The sequence below is a fragment of the Ailuropoda melanoleuca genome, chromosome 15 (assembly GCF_002007445.2).
Source record: "Ailuropoda melanoleuca isolate Jingjing chromosome 15, ASM200744v2, whole genome shotgun sequence".
In the NCBI taxonomy this organism is placed as follows: Eukaryota; Metazoa; Chordata; class Mammalia; order Carnivora; family Ursidae; genus Ailuropoda; species Ailuropoda melanoleuca.
This window is the reverse complement of record NC_048232.1, coordinates 45,359,276-45,385,623: the sequence shown is the minus strand read 5'-3', so window position 1 is coordinate 45,385,623 and position 26,348 is coordinate 45,359,276. Positions and strand designations below refer to the sequence as shown.

At 37.8% G+C, this 26,348-nt stretch overlaps 1 protein-coding gene across 1 annotated transcript in view; it reads left to right on the top strand.

Moving 5' to 3' along the window:
* Window positions 1-26,348, top strand: part of PTPRR (protein tyrosine phosphatase receptor type R) — a 260,911-nt gene that overhangs the window by 189,984 nt on the left and 44,579 nt on the right. The window contains 2 exon segments of the mRNA XM_034644175.1: window positions 10,710-10,896; window positions 16,908-16,992. Coding sequence (XP_034500066.1) covers window positions 10,710-10,896; window positions 16,908-16,992 — 272 coding nt within the window.

Below are 26,348 nucleotides of genomic sequence, written 5' to 3'. Positions count from 1 at the left end.
ATATAAATATGGAGACAATGCCTGATAATCTGAGCAGGGGCAAGAGGAAGAAGTTTACCAATCTATCTGATGTTTTAAGAGGAAAAATTGTATATGTGGCTGCTGCTTAACAGAGTCCTCCAAGTAGTCAAGTTTTCTCTCTTCAAAGATTAATTCCTGAGATGTATTATCAACATGCAGTCTAACTGCAGCCAGAGGTGAAATTACTGCCTTACTACAGTTTAACTGCAAATTATCAGAATTCTCAGTGTCAGTCATGTTGTTTTATAGCTATATGCTGTATTGTGCTATTGAGGTATAAAATTGCCCCTTCGTGGCTATTCAAAAGCTGAAAAATATGGTGGCTACACTTGTGAACCTAACATAACGTGTAGAGTTGTCAAATCACTATGTTGTATACCTGAAACTAATGTAACATTGTGTGTCAACTATACTTCAATAGTATATAATATATTAAATAACTTATATATAATATATATTATATAAAAATGATAACATAATTTATTATGTATGTATGAAATACATTCAAAGCTAAAAAAGAAAAATTAATGCCTAGTCAATTGCAAATTAATGTTTTTAACTGAAAAAGAAGTCTTAAATTAAAAAGCAGTTAGATTTCCCTAAAAATGCCAGAATTCAGTTTTTAAAATGGGGCTGCAACCAGGTGAAAAACAAACAAACAAAAAAAACCTGAAGAAGCTGAGCTGTATATTTTTTGATAATTTTACATTTCAGCTGAACTTGATGGATCATTATAATCATGTGTGTCATTTCTGGTCTTGAAAGTACATGATATATTTAATTTATTTGTAATGTTCAGTACTAAAAGAGTTCTTCAGTAATTGCTTAAAGAGACAGAGAGCTGTTCATTGTAGTGTGTTACTTAGGAAATTGTGTGTGTGTAAATGGATACATCATCTAAAAGTCAAAAAAAAGATTTCTCATTTCAGAAAGAATGGTTTTTTCATTGAGACTTATTAATGTTCATTCAGCATCATCTTTTTCTTGACTAATTATATAAACTTGGAAAAACTAAACTTGGGAACTAAAATTAGAGCTACCATCATTTTGTTCTTTTGTTAAAAAGGAAACAGGCTCCTCACCAAGAGTGACAGTCAAAACAATACTAAACGCCAAAAAGAAGTAAAAATTAGTCATACTTGGTTACAAGGCAAGCGCTACTTTTTTTCCCTTTTTTACTAACAAAACGTCATAACTCTTTAGGATGCTCATGCTAGACTTCGTTGGTACTTAAATAAGACTCAAAGTAAATATCGACTGTAATATTGACTGTACCTGGATAAGCATGGCTTCTCCAGTCTACATTTCCAACTTCTCTCTAACATGAGCCCCCACTTTTCCTATCCTATGAAGGACTGGAAAAGCCATCAAAGCACAGTAATTACACCCAGTATTACCTTAACCAATTATTTGCAATCATTCATACACACAGACAATAAAAGTGTTACTCTCCATGTGTTCAGGACTGGATCCAGAGGGAGGATTACAGTCTTTGCCCTCAAGGAGTTCACACTTTAGGGTAAGTCGTTTCTAGTGAATATATTGGAAGCGTACTGGAAAAATTACTAAGAGGTTTCAGAGGAAAAAATCCCGAGTTGATCATCATATTTTCAATGCTCAGACATCATTTGGATGAAATCTGGAAGAAAAAAAAAAAAACACAGAGGCGCCTGAGTGGCACAGTGGTTAAGCGTCTGCCTTCGGCTCAGGGCGTGATCCCGGCGTTACGGATCGAGCCCCACATCGGCCTCTTCCGCTATGAGCCTGCTTCTTCCTCTCCCACTCCCCCTGCTTGTGTTCCCTCTCTTGCTGGCTGTCTCTATCTCTGTTGAATAAATAAATAAAATCTTAAAAAAAAGAAGAAGAAAAAAAACATACTGGACTAAGAGATTTTAGAGTTACAAAAGCTTGTTAGGGAACTACTGCAAAGGTCTGAACAATAGATGAGGAGGGTCTGGGTCATCCATGTCGATGAGCCCCAAGAGTCTTCCTGCCTCTTCCACGTTCCATGTGTTCAGTGACTTCTCCAAACTCAGAGATTTTGAGTCAGTGTTTGGAACTCCTCAACCTAAAAATAATCATGGAAATGCACAAGCATTTCAATACAAGGCTATTTATTTGCAGTCTTGTCTATAATTGTGAAACATTGAAAACAAGTTGATGTCCAAAAATAAAGTATTGGATAAACAAACGACAGTACATCCTTACAATGGAACGCTATAGAGTGTTTGAAAATAGTTTTTAAATAAAGTTGAAGACATGAAAAGATAGTCACAATATATTTAGTTTAAAAGCAGGTCATAAAGGAATACATAGAGTAAAAATCTAGATGGTGTCATATATACATATAAGGACTTGAACATACACATAAAAAGTTGTTAGTGGTCATTCTAAGTGTTGGTATTATGAGATATTTTTCTTTGTTTTTGTTATCTGTAGTTTTAGGTTTTCTACAGTGAATATGCATTATTTTTGAATCTAAAAAAAGTTACTGATTTTAAGGACATGAGGTAAGAATTTTAAGGACTCGAGGTATGAAAAATGGTCTCAACTTAGAGGACCACTGATTTTGCATATGTAACACGGCCACTGACTTTTCATCACTAACCAACTTGTCCAACATTGTGTTCTTCAAATATTTAGCAGTGCTTATGCCATATAGCTCCCACACAGCTATTTATGCATAGAGTGAAGTAAGAATGACCATGTGATCATTATTAACTATTATTATCTTTCACATATGTGTACTATATGCCAGATACTGGATGGAAATGGTCACATAGCTTTGCTTCTTTAGCTTTTGTTAGGTGAATCAACCCTATGACTTTTATTATCATCCCCCGTTTACAGAGTCTGAGGCCCCAAGAGCTTAAGTAAAGCACAGAGCACGGATTTAAACTCACATTCCAAGGCCAATGCTCCAAGAAAAATATAACAAGTTCAATTTAAGTTTATTTTTTTAATGATTGTTTTGAATTTTTTTTAAGATTTATGTATTTATTTTAGAGGGGAGGAGGAGCAGGGGGAGAGAGTCTTAAGCAGACTCTGTGCTGAGTGCAGAGCCCTATCCGGGGCTCGATTTCACGACCGTGAGATCACGACCTGAGCAGAAACCAAGAGTCAGTTGCTTAACCAACTGTACCATCCAGGCGCCCCATTGACTTTTATTTTTTTAAACAATAAAAGAAGGATGTTGTAAATTTTGCCTTGTCCTATACACGCATAAATGATCAGATATCATTCTATGAATTCAAAATTTTTTATCTAATCACTCCAAAGGGAGAGCAGCATTCTACTTAGTGAAGTAGACGATTTCAAGTAGGGAAATCATTTCCCACGCCAAAAAAACGTTCTCTACGTTGTGAGATTTTCTTTTTGCTTTAGATTGAAATTCATTTGTCATCTTCCTGGGTCTGTGCTTGGTCTCTTTTATTGTTGTTACATTTCTTCCCTAGAGGATTTCCTTTGGGAAATTTTACGATGGATGGTCACAATATCTATTCATTTATTTCAGCTTTTAGAAATTAGTAACACTGCATTTATGTTACACTTAACTTTCCAGGAGCTTTGAATTTAAGCCACGATTTAAAACTCCTAGCACTCCCTAACTTTTTTTTTTTTTTTTTAATTTTACCCTTTCATCTGTCAAGTGATCCAGGAAGGGAGTTAGTACTATGTAGAGTTTATTTGAAGGTAAAGAGGTGGGGAGAAACAGCAAACCATTCATTAAATTCCATTACCTCTGGAACTTAAAAGTGGTAGAATCGGGAGTTTCAAAGAACCATGGGAGCCAGTCAATCCGCATATAGTAAAGGGACTTCAACTCTCTCTCTCACCGTTTCCTCCTATTATTGCAAATGAGTAAAAACTTCTCTTTTTTCTTTTTATTAAAATACCCTGGAAAATTGAAAATGCAGCAAAATTAAATAAGAAAAGTCAAGTTGGAGATGGAGGGGCTTAAGCTCACCTTTGGGATCCAGCCAAGACTGTCAGATTGTGATCATTACATAGGGAACCCACCAGGAGGGGGGGAAAGGCAGGACTGAACATCTTAGACTCACAACGGTTCAGATCTGGAGAGGACATCAATATTAAACGTCTCACTTCTCACCATGTAGGACTTAGATGCGTATAGCAATAAAGACAGCTCTGAATGAATCACGTATATTTTTTACAGTACAACGACCGCAAAAGAATTAAGGTTGGGAAAGTTGTCAAAGATCAAAACCGTTTGTTTTCGTTCTGGACTAAATTCTTCTTATAATCTTTAGGGACATATTTTTCCGTTCTCATTTCAAATACTTCTAGATAAGCAGCAACCACCACTCCCCACTGAAACTTAATTTCTTAATCCAGTAATTTCAGAAGTACATCTTCCTGGACTACGGGCAAAATGATCATTCGTTTCCTTTTATTCTCTGCCTCCCGTTTTCATTCTTTATTGGGTACTAAGTTAAGTTGCCAGGCTTGAAGTCCCACTATTCCTGGGGGCGAGGCACCGCAAAGGGAACAGCCTATCAGAATTAGACAGAGCCTCAGGGCCTCAGGGCTGGAGACTGTAGCCCTTCTGCCTAAACCCAGCTTCTAAAATTCAGCATAGAGCCCCAACTACCGGGAAAATAAATGCATAATTTTCAGTTATTCTAACAGTCAATTGTAGTGTTCTTATATTTTTAGCCGTATTTTCTTCCCACTCCTTGGTTATTAAGAGCAGTGGTGCAGAATGGAACAATTTCAGCAGAGCGCTGTTTATAAGTTCTTGCTGAAATGATGCGTGGCCCTGGGCCATAATATTTATACATGTTTTCCTTTTTACTTAATTGTAATTAGCATGCTGTTTATTGCATTCCTTTTACCTTTCCTTAAGAATTTGCTTTTTCCTTCAATTGTTTGCATTGGTATCTTTTGAATTTCCTCCCGCTTATTTATTTTTTTGGCATAAATAATAATTGGTGCTACCGCAGGAGCTTGATAAAGCTTTTTATTATGTTCCCTTTTGTCCAACAGCAATCATGAGGCATAAAAAAGTCTAAACAGTTTGTCCAGAGTTACATAACAAAGGAGCAGCAAAGTCTCAATAAGAGTTTGTGTTCTTAGTTTTCCATATTCCGTTTTTATTAAAGGTCCAGGTCTCCTATTATTTCTGTTGATTTTTTTTCCCCCTCTAAATCCCTTAGATTTTTTTCTGCTGCATCTTAATTTGTCTTTTCTCCTAACTTCTGACATTTGGTTTGTTTTTGAAATGTCTTTCTGATTCTATCCTTACTTCTTACCACTTTGGTTTATGGATACTGGGAAACAAATTCCTATCTCTTAGTTCAGTAAAGTGGTATTTTCTCCTCCAGATCATTAGTCAGTAATAGCTGGTTAAAAATCTAATATTCTATAGTTATAAAACAACTCTCTTCTCCAGATTGCTCAGTAAATTGTGTTAGACACCTTGATAACCAATTTGGGGTAAGAAATCTGGTTGATTCTCACCATTACCATACCCCAAAATAAATTGGAAATTGATTAAAAGATTAACTTTTAGTAAAAATTAAACTTCCAGAAGAATTCGTATGTATTAAAGCAGTGCAAGAAACCACACACACACAAAAGATTGATATGTTTGAATGTAAATATAACTTTTAAAAAATCCTTGGTGTTTTAAGGCAGCAATAAACCACATATATGCAACACAGGTATCTGAGAAATAATTTCTTATAGATCATTGTCATCAACAATAAATACATTAATGTTCCAATGTAAACATTAAGAACGAGCACGAACAGACAATTCTCAAAGGTAAGGACTGATAATGAGCAATAATCATATCAAAATGTATTTATCCCCATCTCTAACCGAAGAAATAAAATTCAAAACAGTAAGTCACTGCCATTATTGCCATTAACATAGCAAAATTTAAGTCAGTTTAAAAGCTAGCGAAGTTTATGTGACGGAGTGATTTTAACTTCCTTTTTAAAACTTCTAACTTCCACAAATCTTCTACAATGAACATGCGTTATTTTTATAGTGAAAAAACACTTGAAAACATACATAGGTGTGTGTTTAATGTTTGATACATATATAGATGTGTGTTTAATGTCTTCTCTGTGTGCACAAGACATGATTAAGAAGTGGACAAATCTTGGGGCGCCTGGGTGGCTCAGTCGTTAAGCGTCTGCCTTCGGCTCCGGTCATGATCCCAGAGTCCTGGGATCGAGCCCCGCATCGGGATCCCTGTTTGGTGAGCCTGCTTCTCCCTCTTCCTGCTGCTTCCCCTGCTTGTGCTCTCTCTCTCTCTCTCTCTGTCAAATAAACAAAATCTAAAAAAAAAAAGAAGTGGACAAATTTTTTAAGTTGATTCTCCTGATCTGATTTTCTAATTCCACTGTATTTCAATTAACTTAAATGTTGTTTGTTCCTTGAAGATAAGAATTACAAAAGCAAAGATTTTTCCATGTTAATGACATCCTATGGCAATATTTCTCGGCCAGGATAGAAGAGGACTACCTTGAGAAGGGCTGTTCTATGGAGGAGGCTCTCCGAAGGGTCAACAGCTTGTACATGGTTAATTCCATAACTGGACTTTGAGACATTGTCTGAGGTGTTGAGGTGAAGCGTTCTGGAATTGTTTAGGGCTCAGAGGAAATGGATTTGCCATAATAAAGGGAAATTTTAAGATAAATAGGTTATCAAGAAGGATGTATTTTTCTGTAGTGACAAATGTGTAGATTCTGTCCGTTCATCTCAAAACGTTCAAGTTAATCTCAGTGTAAACAATTTTTGAGTTTTTGAAAGATCTTTTAAAGTAGATCCCTTAGAGAGGTAGAAGGTGAGAGTTATATCGAACTTTATTCTATTATTGCCCCAAATAATAACCAGGCAACACTTCTTAGAAGCAGTGTACTTACACTGTTGGGTTCAGCCTTGTAATAAGCCTCTGAAGCAGGTATCCTTAATTACTCACTTCACAAAAGAAGAAGAAATTGAGATGCAACAAGGCTAGGCAGCCTGACCAGAGGTCCACCACAAGGACATGGGAGAGGCAGGGTGTGAGCCCAGACAAATCTGACTGTAAAGCTAGAATTCGTACTCTGAATACTACACTGCCTCTACATTAGACTTCGGTTGTCCTGACCTCCCCCCAACAGTTGGCCCCCAACTGCACGTGAGGCACTGGCTAGCCTACCATAATCTGCCCACCCTACCCTTGCTTTTGGGTAGCAAATCAGAAAGTGCTTGGGTTTCATACTCTAACTTGGGTTGAATCTTTGTTCCCCGTTCCTCCTCCTAAGTCAGTTAATTCTTCACTTACAAAATGGGGGAAAGTACGAACCTCGGAGAGCTGTTGCAGAGATGGGAATAGCATATGTGAAAGTGCTTAGAACAGTGCTTGGCAAATCATAGAGGTTTAATAAATATTAGTTTCCTTTCTTCCTTCCCTTGCCAGACAAAAGTCATTCTTCCTTACGAAGCGTGTTTGCATGAAAATGTTTCCATGGCTCTCATTTTATCACAGAAGCTTCAGAATTTTTGTTCACTTGATCAAATGGACCCTAGTAGACGTGGAATCTCAGAGGCTCCTCATCCCCCAAGTTTGGCCAGGGGATGCTGTGGAAAGCCCTATTAGAAGTTTATATAAGCTGGCGTTCAAAATTCTCTTTTCTGGATTTGGGCAGGCTTTTTATAGCCTTATGCCTGTGCCTCTTGCTTCTCTCTCATTTCTCCTACCTAACCTTGTCCCCCAATTCCAAAAGGCACTTTTATACAACTGAACTCTAGCTCAAACTGCTTATATGCCATTTCTCAAAGATGCCTTATCATTTCCTGCTTCCACATTTTTTTTTCTCCTGCCGGGCTCTCTCCCTGAAATAACCCTTTACCGAAAATTTATCTATTGAACTTTCACCTTCAAGGCTTAGCTCAGATGCCTGCCCCTCACACATCTGTGAGCACTCTGGATGGAAGAGACCCCCCTTCTTACTAAACCACCAGAACACTGAGTGTCACTCAATGGACAGACTGCAGATGCTTTAGTCTTTAGGGGCTGAAGATTGATTGGATGGAATCATGGTTTAAAATGGCATCCGATTAGAAATCCCTTAAATGGCCTGTCTCAACTCCTTACTAAAAAAAATCTATGAAGCCAGCAAAAGCCACACTTTCACAAATACACTAAAAACTAATAAACAATGTATTTTCAGAATTAGGAAGGAATTTCTGACAATTTAAAGTCCAGAAGAACTGGACTGAGAAACTTGTAAAAACTGCTTTCCCACTAAAAATAGATAAAAATTCTTGCTCTGAGAATAGAACCACTCTTCACCCTCCTCAACTGTTTACCTCCTACTCAAAAAACACAGGAGCCCTGTCAATCACCAACAACAGCCACACACACACACACACACACACACACTATGGTAGGGGACAAACATTCTTCTATCAGCTAAGTGATATTTTATGGGGTATCCAGTATCCCCTAATCTCTAACAGTGATTCAAGAGTAAAGCATAATAATAAAAAAAAAACTAGAAAAGATTTTTCAAGAACATGCAAAAAAAAAATAACAGGTATGTCAATATTAATTTTTTTTTAAGTTGGAAGTGGGAGGTGGCAGGAGGGCGAATTGAGGAAGATGATCAAAAGGTACAAACTTCCATTTAAGACAAATAATACATAATAAATCATGTAGTGTACATAATGTCCTTCCTGTACAACATGATGGCTAGAGCGAACACTGCTGTATGGTATATTTGAAAGTTGTTATGAGAGTCGATCCTAAGTTTTCATCACAAGGAAAAAACCTTTTTTGCTGTTGTTTCTGTAGGAGATGATGAGTGTTAACTAAATTTATTGTGGTAATCATTTCACAGTATATGTAAGTCAATTACTAATGTCATAGACCTTAAGCTTATACAATGCCATATATGAATTTTGTCTCAATAAAACTGGAAAAAAACCCAAATGTGAGGCAAAACATAGAATTAATAGGAATGTAAATATTTAGTATTGATAAAATTTACAGTAAAGATGTAATTATTAATCTTTTAAAATAAAACAATGGCTGAAATATATAAAGTAAAAATTGTCAGGGATATGATGAAAAATAACAAGACAGGTGTTGTGGAAGATCACATACATCTCAGGCTTTGAGAAATCCAGTAGGAAAACAAGATTGCAATATCTTTGATAATATATAATAATATAATAAATAAGATGATATATATACATATATACACACACACACACGTGCATAGATAAATTTATAGGGAGGTAGATATAAATAGGTAATCAGTCTAGTTGCCCCCAAAAGTATCTATGAAATATTCAAAAAAATTTAGCATAGTACTTGTCTCAAAGAAAGAACTGAAAAATTCTAAACATTAGAAGTCTAACCATTAGTTGGATGATTTGCATGTACTGTAACTAGAAATTAATAAGGAAGACAAATTCATAAACACTTAAATAAACATCAAGCCAAAGCAGGAATTAAAAACTACAATTAGAAACCATTTAGAAATTAACAAAAATGACATTACATATCAATTCTTAAGAGGAAGGAACTTACATGCTTTTATTTAATGGGTTTTTGTTGTATGTTCTAATAATTGTCCATTGTTTAAAATTAAGCTCTAGCCACGTGAATATTTCCTGATGTAGTGTTCCATAGAAAGCATGTAAAGCACCCTTCAGATGAAATACGTTTTTGCTCTACTGTCTTTGTTCACATTTGTTTTGACCTGTTTTTCCCTATTCTCCATTTCCTTGGAACACCAACCACGTGGCACCATATTGGATCAGCTCATCCATACCTAAGGCCTTTTAAATTTAATAGTTCTTGCCAATTCAGTCTCCGACTTTGACCCTCAGTCAAGCTATTTTATATTTACTTCTTGGTTCCAAACAGCTAATGTTACTGGTAAGAGGCACTCACACATTCTATCCAAGAAACAAGGGGCCTTTATAAGTTGAAAGAGCTCCACCTCATCTCCCAACTAGAAGAGGAAAATTACAGAGGGAAGATAAATTATAACTCAGAATAAGAGTCTGTGACCTCGATATTCCTATGAGTTTATCATAGAATTAAATAAATACATACACACACACACACACATATGTATACATATATACATACATACAGATGCTATTTTGTAAGGATTCACTCAGAAGTTATAAACAGTATATACGTTAAAACTTAAATTCTATTTCAATGGCAATAATGTGAACCAAAATATTTTTTTTTCTCTGAGTTTCCTATGTCCAGTAAGATCACGTGTTCAGTATGCTGATGTCAGAAATATTAGGTGGCTATATGATTTATATACTGAGCTCTCAGATATACAAACAATAAAGTTGGTCTGTGTTATATGTGATTTCTCAATTCACATGTGATGTTTGCTTTTCCTGGACTGTTCGCTTAATATTGCTAGCCATCCTATTGTTTTTGTATCAAGTATACCCATTAGTAAATTATAGTGCATTTTCTCAATTCAGACTTATTTCCAATAATAAAAATGCCAGTTTCCTATAAAGAAACTATAGATAGTTGCTACAATCAACTCTGGTACCATAAGAGAAAAAGACATTCGATCCTTATTTTTGGAAAATTCTCACTGAATAGTGTGTATGTATGAGAGACAAATTTGTGTGATCAAAATAACTCATGTGGTTTCTAAACTTATTAACCTTCTTCCCCAACATAGACGAGGGTCCAACGTATCTCTTACATTGGACATGAGTAGCTTGGGGAATGTCGAACCCTTTGTGGCTATCCCAACCCCACGGGAGAAGGTAGCCATGGAGTATCTGCAGTCAGCCAGCCGAATACTCACAAGATCACAGCTGAGGGACATCGTGGCAAGTTCACATTTACTCCAAAGTGAATTCATGGTGAGCCTGCTGTTTGTTGTTCACTCTTCAGTAGGTATTTTGATAAACTAGACCCTAGACACACCTATGAAAATGGCACCGTTCTCCACTCAAGCAGCTTACAGGAAACAAATGGTTATAGTTCAAAAGGTTAAGGTTAAGTAGAAGATTTTAGATCCACCCCACATCTCATCAACTATTGATAAATGTTCACACTAGAATGTGATGACAAAATTGAGGCAAAGTACATAGGAGCTGGCAAGAAGTGGCAAGAAGGAACTGGGCATCAAAGAGGCATTCCAGGAGGCAGGAACAGCCTTGCTGTCACTGCGGAATTAAATTGTTCTGTTTGACTGGAGCACTGAAACCAAGGTGGGAAGTGGCAAAGGTTGAGCCTCCAGAGGTAGAAAAGAAAGCTGAGTCTTAATATATATTTAAAAATTTGGACTTTATCTTGAATTTTAAAAAGATCACTCTATCTGCGTGGAAAAAGCATTAGAAAGGGGTATGTTGGAGGCTCTAGAGATAATCCTGTGGAACTGTCATGATGGTCCGGACTAAGATAGTAGGAGTGAAAATGGGGGAAACCTATAGGAATCTGCAAGAAGGGGGATGAATTGGATGAGACAGCCAAGAAAAAGGAAGGAGTCAGGGATGATACCCCAGTTTGTGACATGAGCAACAAGGCGCATATAGTGTCCTTTAATGATATAAGGAACACAGGGAAAACCAAACATGGGCTAAAGATGATTGAGAATTTTAACCAAAAGCCAGGGAACCCATCGAAGTTGCTGGTGATAAGTTGATTTGTAAAAACACATGTCTACCCAGAGAGCTTTAGACCTTACTAAGTCTAATTATTGTCCAAAGGGAATATCCATTTTATTGATCACTTTACATCTTAAATCAGTTGTACATATTAAGCCAAGCTTGTTGATTTTAATAAATTGGTCATTACAGTATCTGTTCAGATATTTGCGACCACTCTAATGATGAAATATCTGTCAATGGGCTAGATTTACCATTAGCCTCATCAACTATTACTAAGCATCCAAAGTAAAACACAAACATGAAGTTTTGAAAATTAGACTTTGTAGTGTGTCTTTTCATATGTGAAGAAAACGAGACCTAATGAGATGAAAGAACCAGCCAATGATCACCCAGCTAGCTACAAGTACACCTAATATTCTTTTCTAGAACCACAGATAGCTTTTTTGAGATAAGCCCTTAAAGGAAAGATGAGGCCAACAAGGAGTACCAAAGAGAACAATAATGCTNGATAATGCTGGAAGATGGTCATTGTCCGTGTGTGTCAGAAAGCAGCAAGAGGAAGCAAGGGAGGAGTGGACCTATCTACGATGGCTTTGCCAAACCAGACTGACCTATTTGAAATTACCAAACATAAAGATGTGCTTTCTACTGAACATTCAACAATTTTGCTCATTTTGNAAAAAGATCACTCTATCTGCGTGGAAAAAGCATTAGAAAGGGGTATGTTGGAGGCTCTAGAGATAATCCTGTGGAACTGTCATGATGGTCCGGACTAAGATAGTAGGAGTGAAAATGGGGGAAACCTATAGGAATCTGCAAGAAGGGGGATGAATTGGATGAGACAGCCAAGAAAAAGGAAGGAGTCAGGGATGATACCCCAGTTTGTGACATGAGCAACAAGGCGCATATAGTGTCCTTTAATGATATAAGGAACACAGGGAAAACCAAACATGGGCTAAAGATGATTGAGAATTTTAACCAAAAGCCAGGGAACCCATCGAAGTTGCTGGTGATAAGTTGATTTGTAAAAACACATGTCTACCCAGAGAGCTTTAGACCTTACTAAGTCTAATTATTGTCCAAAGGGAATATCCATTTTATTGATCACTTTACATCTTAAATCAGTTGTACATATTAAGCCAAGCTTGTTGATTTTAATAAATTGGTCATTACAGTATCTGTTCAGATATTTGCGACCACTCTAATGATGAAATATCTGTCAATGGGCTAGATTTACCATTAGCCTCATCAACTATTACTAAGCATCCAAAGTAAAACACAAACATGAAGTTTTGAAAATTAGACTTTGTAGTGTGTCTTTTCATACGTGAAGAAAACGAGACCTAATGAGATGAAAGAACCAGCCAATGATCACCCAGCTAGCTACAAGTACACCTAATATTCTTTTCTAGAACCACAGATAGCTTTTTTGAGATAAGCCCTTAAAGGAAAGATGAGGCCAACAAGGAGTACCAAAGAGAACAATAATGCTGGAAGATGGTCGTTGTCCGTGTGTGTCAGAAAGCAGCAAGAGGAGGCAAGGGAGGAGTGGACCTACCTACGATGGCTTTGCCAAACCATACTGACCTATTTGAAATTACCAAACATAAAGATGTGCTTTCTACTGAACATTCAACAATTTTGCTCATTTTGGTAACTTGGAACTGAGAAGTTATAATATTTAGTTGGAGCAGAGAGTAGGGATGAATATTATAAATATCTAAAATAATGCAAGCTTAGAGGCANTAAAAGATCACTCTATCTGCGTGGAAAAAAGCATTAGAAAGGGGTATGTTGGAGGCTCTAGAGATAATCCTGTGGAACTGTCATGATGGTCCGAACTAAGATAGTAGGAGTGAAAATGGGGGAAACCTATAGGAATCTGCAAGAAGGGGGATGAATTGGATGAGACAGCCAAGAAAAAGGAAGGAGTCAGGGATGATACCCCAGTTTGTGACATGAGCAACAAGGCGCATATAGTGTCCTTTAATGATATAAGGAACACAGGGAAAACCAAACATGGGCTAAAGATGATTGAGAATTTTAACCAAAAGTCAGGGAACCCATCGATGTTACTGGTGATAAGTTGATTTGTAAAAACACATGTCTACCCAGAGAGCTTTAGACCTTACTAAGTCTAATTATTGTCCAAAGGGAATATCCATTTTATTGATCACTTTACATCTTAAATCAGTTGTACATATTAAGCCAAGCTTGTTGATTTTAATAAATTGGTCATTACAGTATCTGTTCAGATATTTGCGACCACTCTAATGATGAAATATCTGTCAATGGGCTAGATTTACCATTAGCCTCATCAACTATTACTAAGCATCCAAAGTAAAACACAAACATGAAGTTTTGAAAATTAGACTTTGTAGTGTGTCTTTTCATACGTGAAGAAAACGAGACCTAATGAGATGAAAGAACCAGCCAATGATCACCCAGCTAGCTACAAGTACACCTAATATTCTTTTCTAGAACCACAGATAGCTTTTTTGAGATAAGCCCTTAAAGGAAAGATGAGGCCAACAAGGAGTACCAAAGAGAACAATAATGCTGGAAGATGGTCGTTGTCCGTGTGTGTCAGAAAGCAGCAAGAGGAGGCAAGGGAGGAGTGGACCTACCTACGATGGCTTTGCCAAACCATACTGACCTATTTGAAATTACCAAACATAAAGATGTGCTTTCTACTGAACATTCAACAATTTTGCTCATTTTGGTAACTTGGAACTGAGAAGTTATAATATTTAGTTGGAGCAGAGAGTAGGGATGAATATTATAAATATCTAAAATAATGCAAGCTTAGAGGCCCCTAGATGGCTCAGCTGTTAAGCGTCTGCCTTTGGCTCGGGTCATGATCCCAGGGTCCTGGGATTGAGCCCCGCATCAGGCTCCCTGCTCAGTGGAAAGCCTGCTTCTCCGTCTCCCACTCCCCCTGCTTGTGTTCCCTNCAGCCAAGAAAAAGGAAGGAGTCAGGGATGATACCCCAGTTTGTGACATGAGCAACAAGGCGCATATAGTGTCCTTTAATGATATAAGGAACATGGGGAAAACCAAACATGGGCTAAAGATGATTGAGAATTTTAACCAAAAGCCAGGGAACCCATCGAAGTTGCTGGTGATAAGTTGATTTGTAAAAACACATGTCTACCCAGAGAGCTTTAGACCTTACTAAGTCTAATTATTGTCCAAAGGGAATATCCATTTTATTGATCACTTTACATCTTAAATCAGTTGTACATATTAAGCCAAGCTTGTTGATTTTAATAAATTGGTCATTACAGTATCTGTTCAGATATTTGCGACCACTCTAATGATGAAATATCTGTCAATGGGCTAGATTTACCATTAGCCTCATCAACTATTACTAAGCATCCAAAGTAAAACACAAACATGAAGTTTTGAAAATTAGACTTTGTAGTGTGTCTTTTCATACGTGAAGAAAACGAGACCTAATGAGATGAAAGAACCAGCCAATGATCACCCAGCTAGCTACAAGTACACCTAATATTCTTTTCTAGAACCACAGATAGCTTTTTTGAGATAAGCCCTTAAAGGAAAGATGAGGCCAACAAGGAGTACCAAAGAGAACAATAATGCTGGAAGATGGTCGTTGTCCGTGTGTGTCAGAAAGCAGCAAGAGGAGGCAAGGGAGGAGTGGACCTACCTACGATGGCTTTGCCAAACCATACTGACCTATTTGAAATTACCAAACATAAAGATGTGCTTTCTACTGAACATTCAACAATTTTGCTCATTTTGGTAACTTGGAACTGAGAAGTTATAATATTTAGTTGGAGCAGAGAGTAGGGATGAATATTATAAATATCTAAAATAATGCAAGCTTAGAGGCCCCTAGATGGCTCAGCTGTTAAGCGTCTGCCTTTGGCTCGGGTCATGATCCCAGGGTCCTGGGATTGAGCCCCGCATCAGGCTCCCTGCTCAGTGGAAAGCCTGCTTCTCCGTCTCCCACTCCCCCTGCTTGTGTTCCCTCTCTCACTGTCTCTCTCTCTCTGTAAATAAATAAAATCTTTAAAAAAAATTAAATTAATGGAAGTTTAGGGAATGATATTTAAAAAGTAAGCTACTCCTCTCCGTAGACCACATCTCAAATTCATGATCTCAAATTTCCAGACTGATGGAAAACTAGGACAATTTGAATTAATGTATAGATAATTTCTTTCCTTTCAATGAATATTAGGCTGTTGAGTTATATTTGCCATTAAAGAAAGTTCAAGTAACAAAAATACTATTTCATGTGATCTAAAGATAAAAGTTCCTTTATTTCACGTTAACATTTATCAAAGCAATCTTTTGCAGAGTTTTAACTAGAGATCGTGCTATTTTGTATAATCAAATCCTTACATATTTGTTTTGACCCTTTTGAAAACTTTGGCTTATTGCTTTCTTTGTCCCAGTCATCTACAGGTGCTGACGTTTTAGATATAATTCATTTCCACAGAGCCATTTCTGCTCTAATTGTTCCCTCTCCAATCATTTGGGGCACATGACATATATTCCGAGTAAAAACATTTATATTCTTATTAAGTGGGAGAAGACAGTGTCCGGATGCCCTTCACTAAAAATATTGCATTTACAACCACAAATGGGACAGTACAATGAATCACTGGCCTCTACCTCTGAAACCAATAATACATTATATGTTAATTAATTGAATTTACATTTTAAAATTTTTAAAGTAAAAAAACAAACAAAAAAAGAACAAATGGAACAGGATAATTATAAACCATTCCTTAATACAAAAAAACATTATATTGCCATCACTTGAATCAACAAAAACACCCTTTGTATTTACCATTTGGGGAGGGAGGATTTAATTATGCTAAAAGAGTCATACAATGTTAGTAGAGAATCTGTCATAGTGAAGTTTTTGGTACTGAACTTACATAAAGATTTTTTAAAGATTTGAATACATTGTCAATTTTCAGCTGTCTATATATATTTCTAGCAATTATGTCAGAACAGAATTTTAAAAATCTAATCAAAGTTTTGTATGTTTCTTTAATAACCATATGAAAAATAATACTTTCTAACAGAGAGCTCTTTCTTAGAATCAGCTTGCCAGGGTGCAGCTAATATGTTTGTGAAAGGAAGGGTGTTGGTCAACCAGAGGTGGTAGTCTGTTGTTTTATAAATGACTTTGAAGTTCAGTAGGGCTCTGGATCAGATGGCCCCCTGCGAAGATTTTCTTTGTGGCAGCATTAGATACACTAATTTGATATCATTTATTTTTGCAGGAAATACCAATGAATTTCGTGGATCCCAAAGAAATTGACATTCCACGTCATGGAACTAAAAATCGCTATAAGACCATTTTGCCAAGTAAGTTGCTTGAATTAAATGTTTTCATTATAAAGCACAAGCCTTCCCCATTCACCCTTACCTCATCATTTCCCATCCTACAACTTCTTTCTCCATACACACCAAATTTGGACCATGAAAGTAGTTTGAGGTTCATAACTTTATCCTGTATTACCCTTCTTATAATGGTCAGCTCTCAATTCCAGGGGACACATGGTTCTAAAATTTTATTGTGCCACACATTATGATCAATTGATTTCATCAAACAATTCAATGGGCAAAGGATAGTCTTTTCAACTAAAGGTGCTATGACAACTGAATAGTCACATGNGCTCTGGATCAGATGGCCCCCTGTGAAGATTTTCTTTGTGGCAGCATTAGATACACTAATTTGATATCATTTATTTTTGCAGGAAATACCAATGAATTTCGTGGATCCCAAAGAAATTGACATTCCACGTCATGGAACTAAAAATCGCTATAAGACCATTTTGCCAAGTAAGTTGCTTGAATTAAATGTTTTCATTATAAAGCACAAGCCTTCCCCATTCACCCTTACCTCATCATTTCCCATCCTACAACTTCTTTCTCCATACACACCAAATTTGGACCATGAAAGTAGTTTGAGGTTCATAACTTTATCCTGTATTACCCTTCTTATAATGGTCAGCTCTCAATTCCAGGGGACACATGGTTCTAAAATTTTATTGTGCCACACATTATGATCAATTGATTTCATCAAACAATTCAATGGGCAAAGGATAGTCTTTTCAACTAAAGGTGCTATGACAACTGAATAGTCACATGCAAAAAAATGAAGTTAGATGCATGGGGCACCTGGAAGAGGCTGCCTTTGGCTAAGGTCATGATCCCGAGGTCCTGGGATCGGCCCCATGTTGGGCTCTCTGCTCATCAGGGGAGTCTGGTTCTCCTCCTCCTTCTGCCCCCTCCCCCTGCTTGTGTTCTCTCTCTCTCTCTCTCTCACTCTCTCTCTCCCCAATAAACAAATAAAATCTCTAAAAAAAATAAAATAAAAGGAGTTGGACCCTGCCACACACATTTGAGTTGATACAAAAATCAACTCAAAATGGATCAGACCCAAAGGTAAGAGCTAAAACTATAAAACTCTTAGTATAAAACAGATGTAAATGTTCATGACCTTGAATTAATCAATGATTTCTTAAATATGACACCAAAGTACAAGCAACAACAACAAAATAAATTGAATTTTATTAAATGAAAATATTTTGTGCTTCAAACGATACCATCAAGAAGATAGAAAAAGGACTCACAAAATGGGAAAAAGCATTTGTAGATTATACATCTAATGAGGGACTTCTAATTAGAATGTATAAAGAATTCTAACCACTTAGTTATAAAAAGACAGCCCAATTTAAAAATGGGCAAAGGACTTGAATAGGCGTTTCTCCATAGAAGGTATACAAATGGTCAATAAGCATTTGAAAAGGTGCTCAAAATCATTAGCCACAAGGGAAATCAAAACCACAATGAGATACCACTGGACATCCACATGATTATAATAAAAATGATAGACTATGTAGAAAGTGCCAACAGGGACGGGAAGAAAATGGAACCTTCACACCTTCCTGGTAGGGATGTAAAATGGTCCAGCTACTTAGGAAACAGTCTGGTAGTTCCTCAAAAGGCAAATCCTGCAGTTACTATATGACTCAGACATTCTACTCCTAGGCATATAACCAGGAGAAATGGAAACGTTTCATTGTCAATCACTAGACAAATAGATAGTTGGAGTTTTGGCAAAATCCATAAACATCCCAAAACAATAGCTCTGGAGAGATGGAGCCACAAAGACTTTTCAAAAGTATTGATGTTAGAAAACTACACACAAATGTTTGTAACAGCATTATTTATAATAGCCCCAAAAGTGGAAACAACCAAAACACCCATCAACTGTTGAACGGAGAAATAAAATGCAGAATCCACACGATGGAATAGTACTCGGCAATAAAGAGGAATGGGGGGCCGATGCCTGCTACAACACGGAGGGACCTTGGACCATGATGCTAAGTGGAATGAGCCATCACCAAAGACCTCATACTATATAACTCCATTTATATAAGAGTCCAGATTNAGGAGCCATCGCCAAAGACCTCATACTATATAACTCCATTTATATAAGAGTCCAGATTGGCAAATCTATAAAGACAGAAGCTGTCTTAGTGGTTGCTTAGTGCTGCCGGGAGGCATGGGAAATCGCTGCTAAACAAGTAAAGGCTGTGGAGTTTATTTTGGGATAAGGAAAATGTTACAAATTTGATTGCGCTGACAGTTGCACAACTCTGTGAATAAAGAAGAAGAACCTTCTGATGGTGCACTTTAAATGTGTGAATTGTATGGTCATGTGAGTTACATCTTGATAAAGCTGTTACCAAAAATTTCATTGTGCATAATAATCACCTAGAGTCCTTATAAATATCTGAAGTCCTAATGGATGAAAGAAAAAAAAATCTAGAGTCCTGTGTCCCACCTGTGGATTCTGTTGAAGTAAGTCGCTGGTGGGCCCAAGAATCTGCACTTCTAAGCAAACACCCAGGTGATTCTGATACAGATAATACCAGGACCCCACTTTGAGACACACTGTTTAGACAATATTAAAACTAAATTTGACTTGGGTGCCTGGGTGGCTCACTTGGTTGAGCATCTGCCTTCAGCTCAGGTCATGATCTCGGGGTCTTTGATCAAGCCCCACGGAGCCTGCTTCTCCCTGTCCCTCTGCCACTCCGCCTGCTTGTGCTCTCTCTCTCTCTCTCTCTCAAATAATAAATAAATAAATAAATAAATAAATAAATAAATAAATAAAATTTTGAGGAAAAAGACTAAATTTAACTCCATGAAGTTAATCGATGTTAAGCAGTGAGCTAGATGCCAGGAACCAGTAAGCCTTAAGGAGTAGCCTGTAAGATCAAGGAGATCAGGGACTAGAGGGGAGAATCATGTAAATGAGTAATTATGTTCAATGTAATAAAAGCCAGAATTGAAATCTGGCCCAAGTAGTGTAGGAGTACAGAGAGCGTTGAGTTATTCTGCTTAGAGTGGCAAAAATGCTTTGGAGAGGATGTAACATTGTCAATCACCAGACAACAGACGGTTGGGGTTTTGGCAAAATTCATAAACATCTCAATACAATAGCTCTGGAAAAATGGAGCCACAAAACTTTTTAAAAGTATGGATATTGAAATAGTACAGTCTGTATAATTAAGCCCATTAATTCACTCATCAAACATCAAATTCTCCGTATTTATGGTAATATCAAGAATTACTGGTAATGGTGTCTTTGGGCTGCCCCCTCTGGTGGAGTTGGAAACACTCCTTTGTAACATATTTTTAATGGATCTGTACAGTATGATCCCTGTTGAAAGATACATTGTCTAGAGCTGGCTAAAGGGGATGAAAGTGCTGTGTGCTACAAATGTGCTTCTCTCTGTCTCTCTCTCTCTTTCAAGATTTTTCACCTGAAATTTACCAAATATAAGCAATTAGGGCATAGACATTCATTGCAGTTTTACTTAACCATCTAATGTCAGAAGGATTCGGAAATTATTAGGATTATGTAAAGTTCAGCCTTCTCAGGGGCGCCTGGGTGGCTCAGTCAGTTAAGCACCTGACTGTTGGTTTTGGCTCAGGTCATGATCTCGTGGATCATGAAATTGAGCCCCACAGAGCCCCACGTTGGGCTCCCGGCTCAGTGGGAAGTCTGCTTGAAGACCCTCTCCCTCTGCNTCAAATAATAAATAAATAAATAAATAAATAAATAAATAAATAAATAAAATTTTGAGGAAAAAGACTAAATTTAACTCCATGAAGTTAATCGATGTTAAGCAGTGAGCTAGATGCCAGGAACCAGTAAGCCTTAAGGAGTAGCCTGTAAGATCAAGGAGATCAGGGACTAGAGGGGAGAATCATGTAAATGAGTAATTATGTTCAATGTAATAAAAGCCAGAATTGAAATCTGGCCCAAGTAGTGTAGGAGTACAGAGAGCGTTGAGTTATTCTGCTTAGAGTGGCAAAAATGCTTTGGAGAGGATGTAACATTGTCAATCACCAGACAACAGACGGTTGGGGTTTTGGCAAAATTCATAAACATCTCAATACAATAGCTCTGGAAAAATGGAGCCACAAAACTTTTTAAAAGTATGGATATTGAAATAGTACAGTCTGTATAATTAAGCCCATTAATTCACTCATCAAACATCAAATTCTCCGTATTTATGGTAATATCAAGAATTACTGGTAATGGTGTCTTTGGGCTGCCCCCTCTGGTGGAGTTGGAAACACTCCTTTGTAACATATTTTTAATGGATCTGTACAGTATGATCCCTGTTGAAAGATACATTGTCTAGAGCTGGCTAAAGGGGATGAAAGTGCTGTGTGCTACAAATGTGCTTCTCTCTGTCTCTCTCTCTCTTTCAAGATTTTTCACCTGAAATTTACCAAATATAAGCAATTAGGGCATAGACATTCATTGCAGTTTTACTTAACCATCTAATGTCAGAAGGATTCGGAAATTATTAGGATTATGTAAAGTTCAGCCTTCTCAGGGGCGCCTGGGTGGCTCAGTCAGTTAAGCACCTGACTGTTGGTTTTGGCTCAGGTCATGATCTCGTGGATCATGAAATTGAGCCCCACAGAGCCCCACGTTGGGCTCCCGGCTCAGTGGGAAGTCTGCTTGAAGACCCTCTCCCTCTGCCCCTCCACACACTCACACACTCTTCTTCTTTTCTCTCTTTCTTTCTCTCTCTAAAATAAATAAATAAGTTTTTTTTTAAATTTTTTAAAAAATGGGGGCGCCTGGGTGGCATAGTCGTTAAGCGTCTGCCTTCAGCTCAGGGCGCGTTCCCGGCGTTCTGGTATCATGAGCCCCACATCAGGCTTCTCTGCTGGAAGCCTGCTTCTTCCTCTCCCACTCCCCCTGCTTGTGCTCTCTCTCTCCCTGGCTGTCTCTCTCTCTGTCAAATAAATAAATAAAATCTTTTTTAAAAATTTAAAAAAATAAATAAAGTTCAGCCTTCTCTATTTCCTGCCCAGATGATATCAGATGTAGTCCTTTATAGTCCTGTGTCAGCTTTTCCATTCCCAGAACTGGGCGGGTCACTTGAGCCAGGGCACCTGTGCTGACAACTGATGTTGCAAATAATGGATTTTCTGTTGAAAATGTCTGTAGCCTGAATGCACCACCCACCCCCTGTTGCACAAAATACAATTNCATGAAGTTAATCGATGTTAAGCAGTGAGCTAGATGCCAGGAACCAGTAAGCCTTAAGGAGTAGCCTGTAAGATCAAGGAGATCAGGGACTAGAGGGGAGAATCATGTAAATGAGTAATTATGTTCAATGTAATAAAAGCCAGAATTGAAATCTGGCCCAAGTAGTGTAGGAGTACAGAGAGCGTTGAGTTATTCTGCTTAGAGTGGCAAAAATGCTTTGGAGAGGATGTAACATTGTCAATCACCAGACAACAGACGGTTGGGGTTTTGGCAAAATTCATAAACATCTCAATACAATAGCTCTGGAAAAATGGAGCCACAAAACTTTTTAAAAGTATGGATATTGAAATAGTACAGTCTGTATAATTAAGCCCATTAATTCACTCATCAAACATCAAATTCTCCGTATTTATGGTAATATCAAGAATTACTGGTAATGGTGTCTTTGGGCTGCCCCCTCTGGTGGAGTTGGAAACACTCCTTTGTAACATATTTTTAATGGATCTGTACAGTATGATCCCTGTTGAAAGATACATTGTCTAGAGCTGGCTAAAGGGGATGAAAGTGCTGTGTGCTACAAATGTGCTTCTCTCTGTCTCTCTCTCTCTTTCAAGATTTTTCACCTGAAATTTACCAAATATAAGCAATTAGGGCATAGACATTCATTGCAGTTTTACTTAACCATCTAATGTCAGAAGGATTCGGAAATTATTAGGATTATGTAAAGTTCAGCCTTCTCAGGGGCGCCTGGGTGGCTCAGTCAGTTAAGCACCTGACTGTTGGTTTTGGCTCAGGTCATGATCTCGTGGATCATGAAATTGAGCCCCACAGAGCCCCACGTTGGGCTCCCGGCTCAGTGGGAAGTCTGCTTGAAGACCCTCTCCCTCTGCCCCTCCACACACTCACACACTCTTTCTTCTTTTCTCTCTTTCTTTCTCTCTCTAAAATAAATAAATAAGTTTTTTTTTTATTTTTTTAAAAAATGGGGGCGCCTGGGTGGCGTAGTCGTTAAGCGTCTGCCTTCGGCTCAGGGTGCGTTCCCGGCGTTCTGGTATCATGAGCCCCACATCAGGCTTCTCTGCTGGAAGCCTGCTTCTTCCTCTCCCACTCCCCCTGCTTGTGCTCTCTCTCTCCCTGGCTGTCTCTCTCTCTGTCAAATAAATAAATAAAATCTTTTTTAAAAATTTAAAAAAATAAATAAAGTTCAGCCTTCTCTATTTCCTGCCCAGATGATATCAGATGTAGTCCTTTATAGTCCTGTGTCAGCTTTTCCATTCCCAGAACTGGGCGGGTCACTTGAGCCAGGGCACCTGTGCTGACAACTGATGTTGCAAATAATGGATTTTCTGTTGAAAATGTCTGTAGCCTGAATGCACCACCCACCCCCTGTTGCACAAAATACAATTTAGTAAGTATAGTTTGGGCACACCACACTCTTGGTTGCAAGTCATCAAAGACGACTGGGATTTATATGGAAAGCTATTCTTCATGATTTACTTTAGACTATAATATGGGATAAATTTGAAACAGTACATAAAATAATTTAAAATGATTACTATTTTAAGTATTATGGGTTCTTTTCAAGATTTTGTTGATTTATTTGACAGAGAGAGCAGCAGAGAGAGTACCAGTGGGGGGAAAAGCAGAGGGAGAGAGAGAAACAGACTCCCCACTGAGCGGGGAGCCCGATGCGGGGCTCCATCCCAGGACCCTGGGGTTATGACCTGAGCCGAAGGCAGATGCTTAACTGACTGAGCCACTCGGGCCCCCCAAGTATTATGTTTTTTTTAATTGTTTCAACCTATAATAAACTCAAGTTTAAAAGCTTCCAGCGTGGGGGCGTCTGGGTGGCTCAGTTGGGTAAAGGTCTGCCTTCAGCTCAGGTCGTGATCCTGGGGTCCTGCTCAGAGGGGAGTCTGCTTCTCTCACTTCCTCTGACCCTACCCCCTCTTGTGCTCTCTCTCTCTCTCACTCACTCTTTCTCTCTCAAATAAATAAATAAAATCTTTTAAAAAAAAGCTTCCAGCTTGTACATATTAGTGCAGCTGTATAATTTGGAGGATGTTATGCAACAGAAATATGGATAACCAAGAACCAATTAAATCATGGCTGTTTCTCTAAGGATGTCGTCAGCCTGGCTCAGAATACTCTATGTGGTAAAGTGCGAAGGTCAAGTTTATATCACATTATTTTGCAACATAAACAAATATTAGTGATGAAAATATGTCTATGTCCTAAATCACAAAAGCAACGGGAAAAAACTAATCATACATCGGTATGAAGCTATTTGCACAACAATGAAGTATAATAACCAATTTCATGTATATTTATTCCATGCAGACAATTTATTTATACAAATATAAAACATTATAGATGAAATTAAAGAATTCTATTAATTAAACTCTAATTACTTTGGGCATCATTTCATATTTTAAAATTTAAAGTCTAGTAATATTTCCTACTTATGTTTCCTGTTCTATTAAGTGCCCAGAACAGAGTAGATATGCAAACAAGTGAGCCACTCATTAAGGCAACAAGTTGTGTGACTCATACAAAATATTGGAGTTGGATTATGGTAGACAACTTAATCTTTCTGTGCTATCCTTTCTTCATTCCTGAAGATAGTGATAATAATATCACTGCTTAGGGCCGTGGAGAGAATTAAGTAATCATATGTGAAAAGGGAAGTTCCCACTAATAGTGAGCCCCCACCTAATGTTAGTTTCTCCTTTCCCTCCACCTAACTGGAGACGCATTCATCATTAACCCCAAAACCAATTCCAGAAAATAGTAACACTAACTAGGGAAAGAAAACTTTATAGGTTCAAAAGCAGATTATTTAAAGGCCCTGTTTTCTCTTATAATTTTCACATGAATCTTAAAAAGTGAGTTCCATAGAATCGCCGTCTTACATTGCCAAGATCAGCACTGTCCGTCAAAACCTGTACAGTGATGGAAATGCTCTTTTTATCTCCAATGTGATGGCCGTTAGCTGCATGGAGCAATGGAGCACTTAAGGTATAGCCAGTGCACCCGAGGAACCGATTATTAAGTTTGATTTTACTTTAATTAACTTAAAGTTAGCTACATGTGGTGGCACCATATTGCATAGTGCAGGCCTTCTCTCTCTCCTGAAACAAACTGAAGGTGACTCCCAGTCCCCTGGTGGAGCCAAGTCCCTGCCTTTCCTCCCATTTCCCACTTATCTTAAATTCATCTAGAGAAACTATGCCATTCCTCTCATCCCTGTCTTTGCCCAGAGATACACTAGCAGTATAAACTTCATCTAATAGCTTCTCCTCTTGACTCCAAACCTCAAATGCAATTCAGCCCAGAGAAGAAATCTTCAGCACAGAATAACCTTTGACAAAATCTGATAGGATGCCAATCAGACTATCAGGATCCAGGAGTGCCTGGGTGATGCTGTTGGTTAAGTGTCCAACGCTTAGTTTCGGCTCAGGTTGTGATCTCACGGTTGTGGGATCAAGCTCAGCGCCAGGCTGCATGCTCAGCATAGAGTCTAATTGAGTTTCTCGCTCCGTCTCCCTCTGCCCCTCCCCCTTGCACTCGCTCTCTCTCAAATCAATAAACAAATCTTTAAAAAAAATTAAAGAATATCAGGATCCAGGTACCATTTTGTCTGTTAAATAGAAGACTTACATTGCCAGAGGTACTTTAAATTCATCAATAATTTGTTGAGAGGAAAAAAGAAACAGGAAGGAGAGCTGAAGGAAGACGAGGAATAAAAGAGGAAGAGGGGGAGGGAGGGAAAAAGGGGAGGAAAGAGGAAGAAAGCAAGAGGAGAGAAGGAAGGAAATAAAAGTGGATGAGCAGAGGTGAGGGAAGAAGAATTCCTCAGTGTTGAAATTGTTATTGCCGCTTCCTAGATATATTGTAAGTGACATGCTAAATATTTGACATATAATCCAGAAATACCTGTCCTGACAAAAGGTTATCATAGCAATATATAGATTTAAAATACACATATAGACTTAAAATGCATAAAATGAATACAATTCTAACAGTAATGATGAAAATAATGATGATGACAATGATGATAAAGTTTTGGATTTTTTTCATTAGTCTAATCTACCATTAAAAAGGCTAATAAGCTTTGGTTAGAATGCCAGTT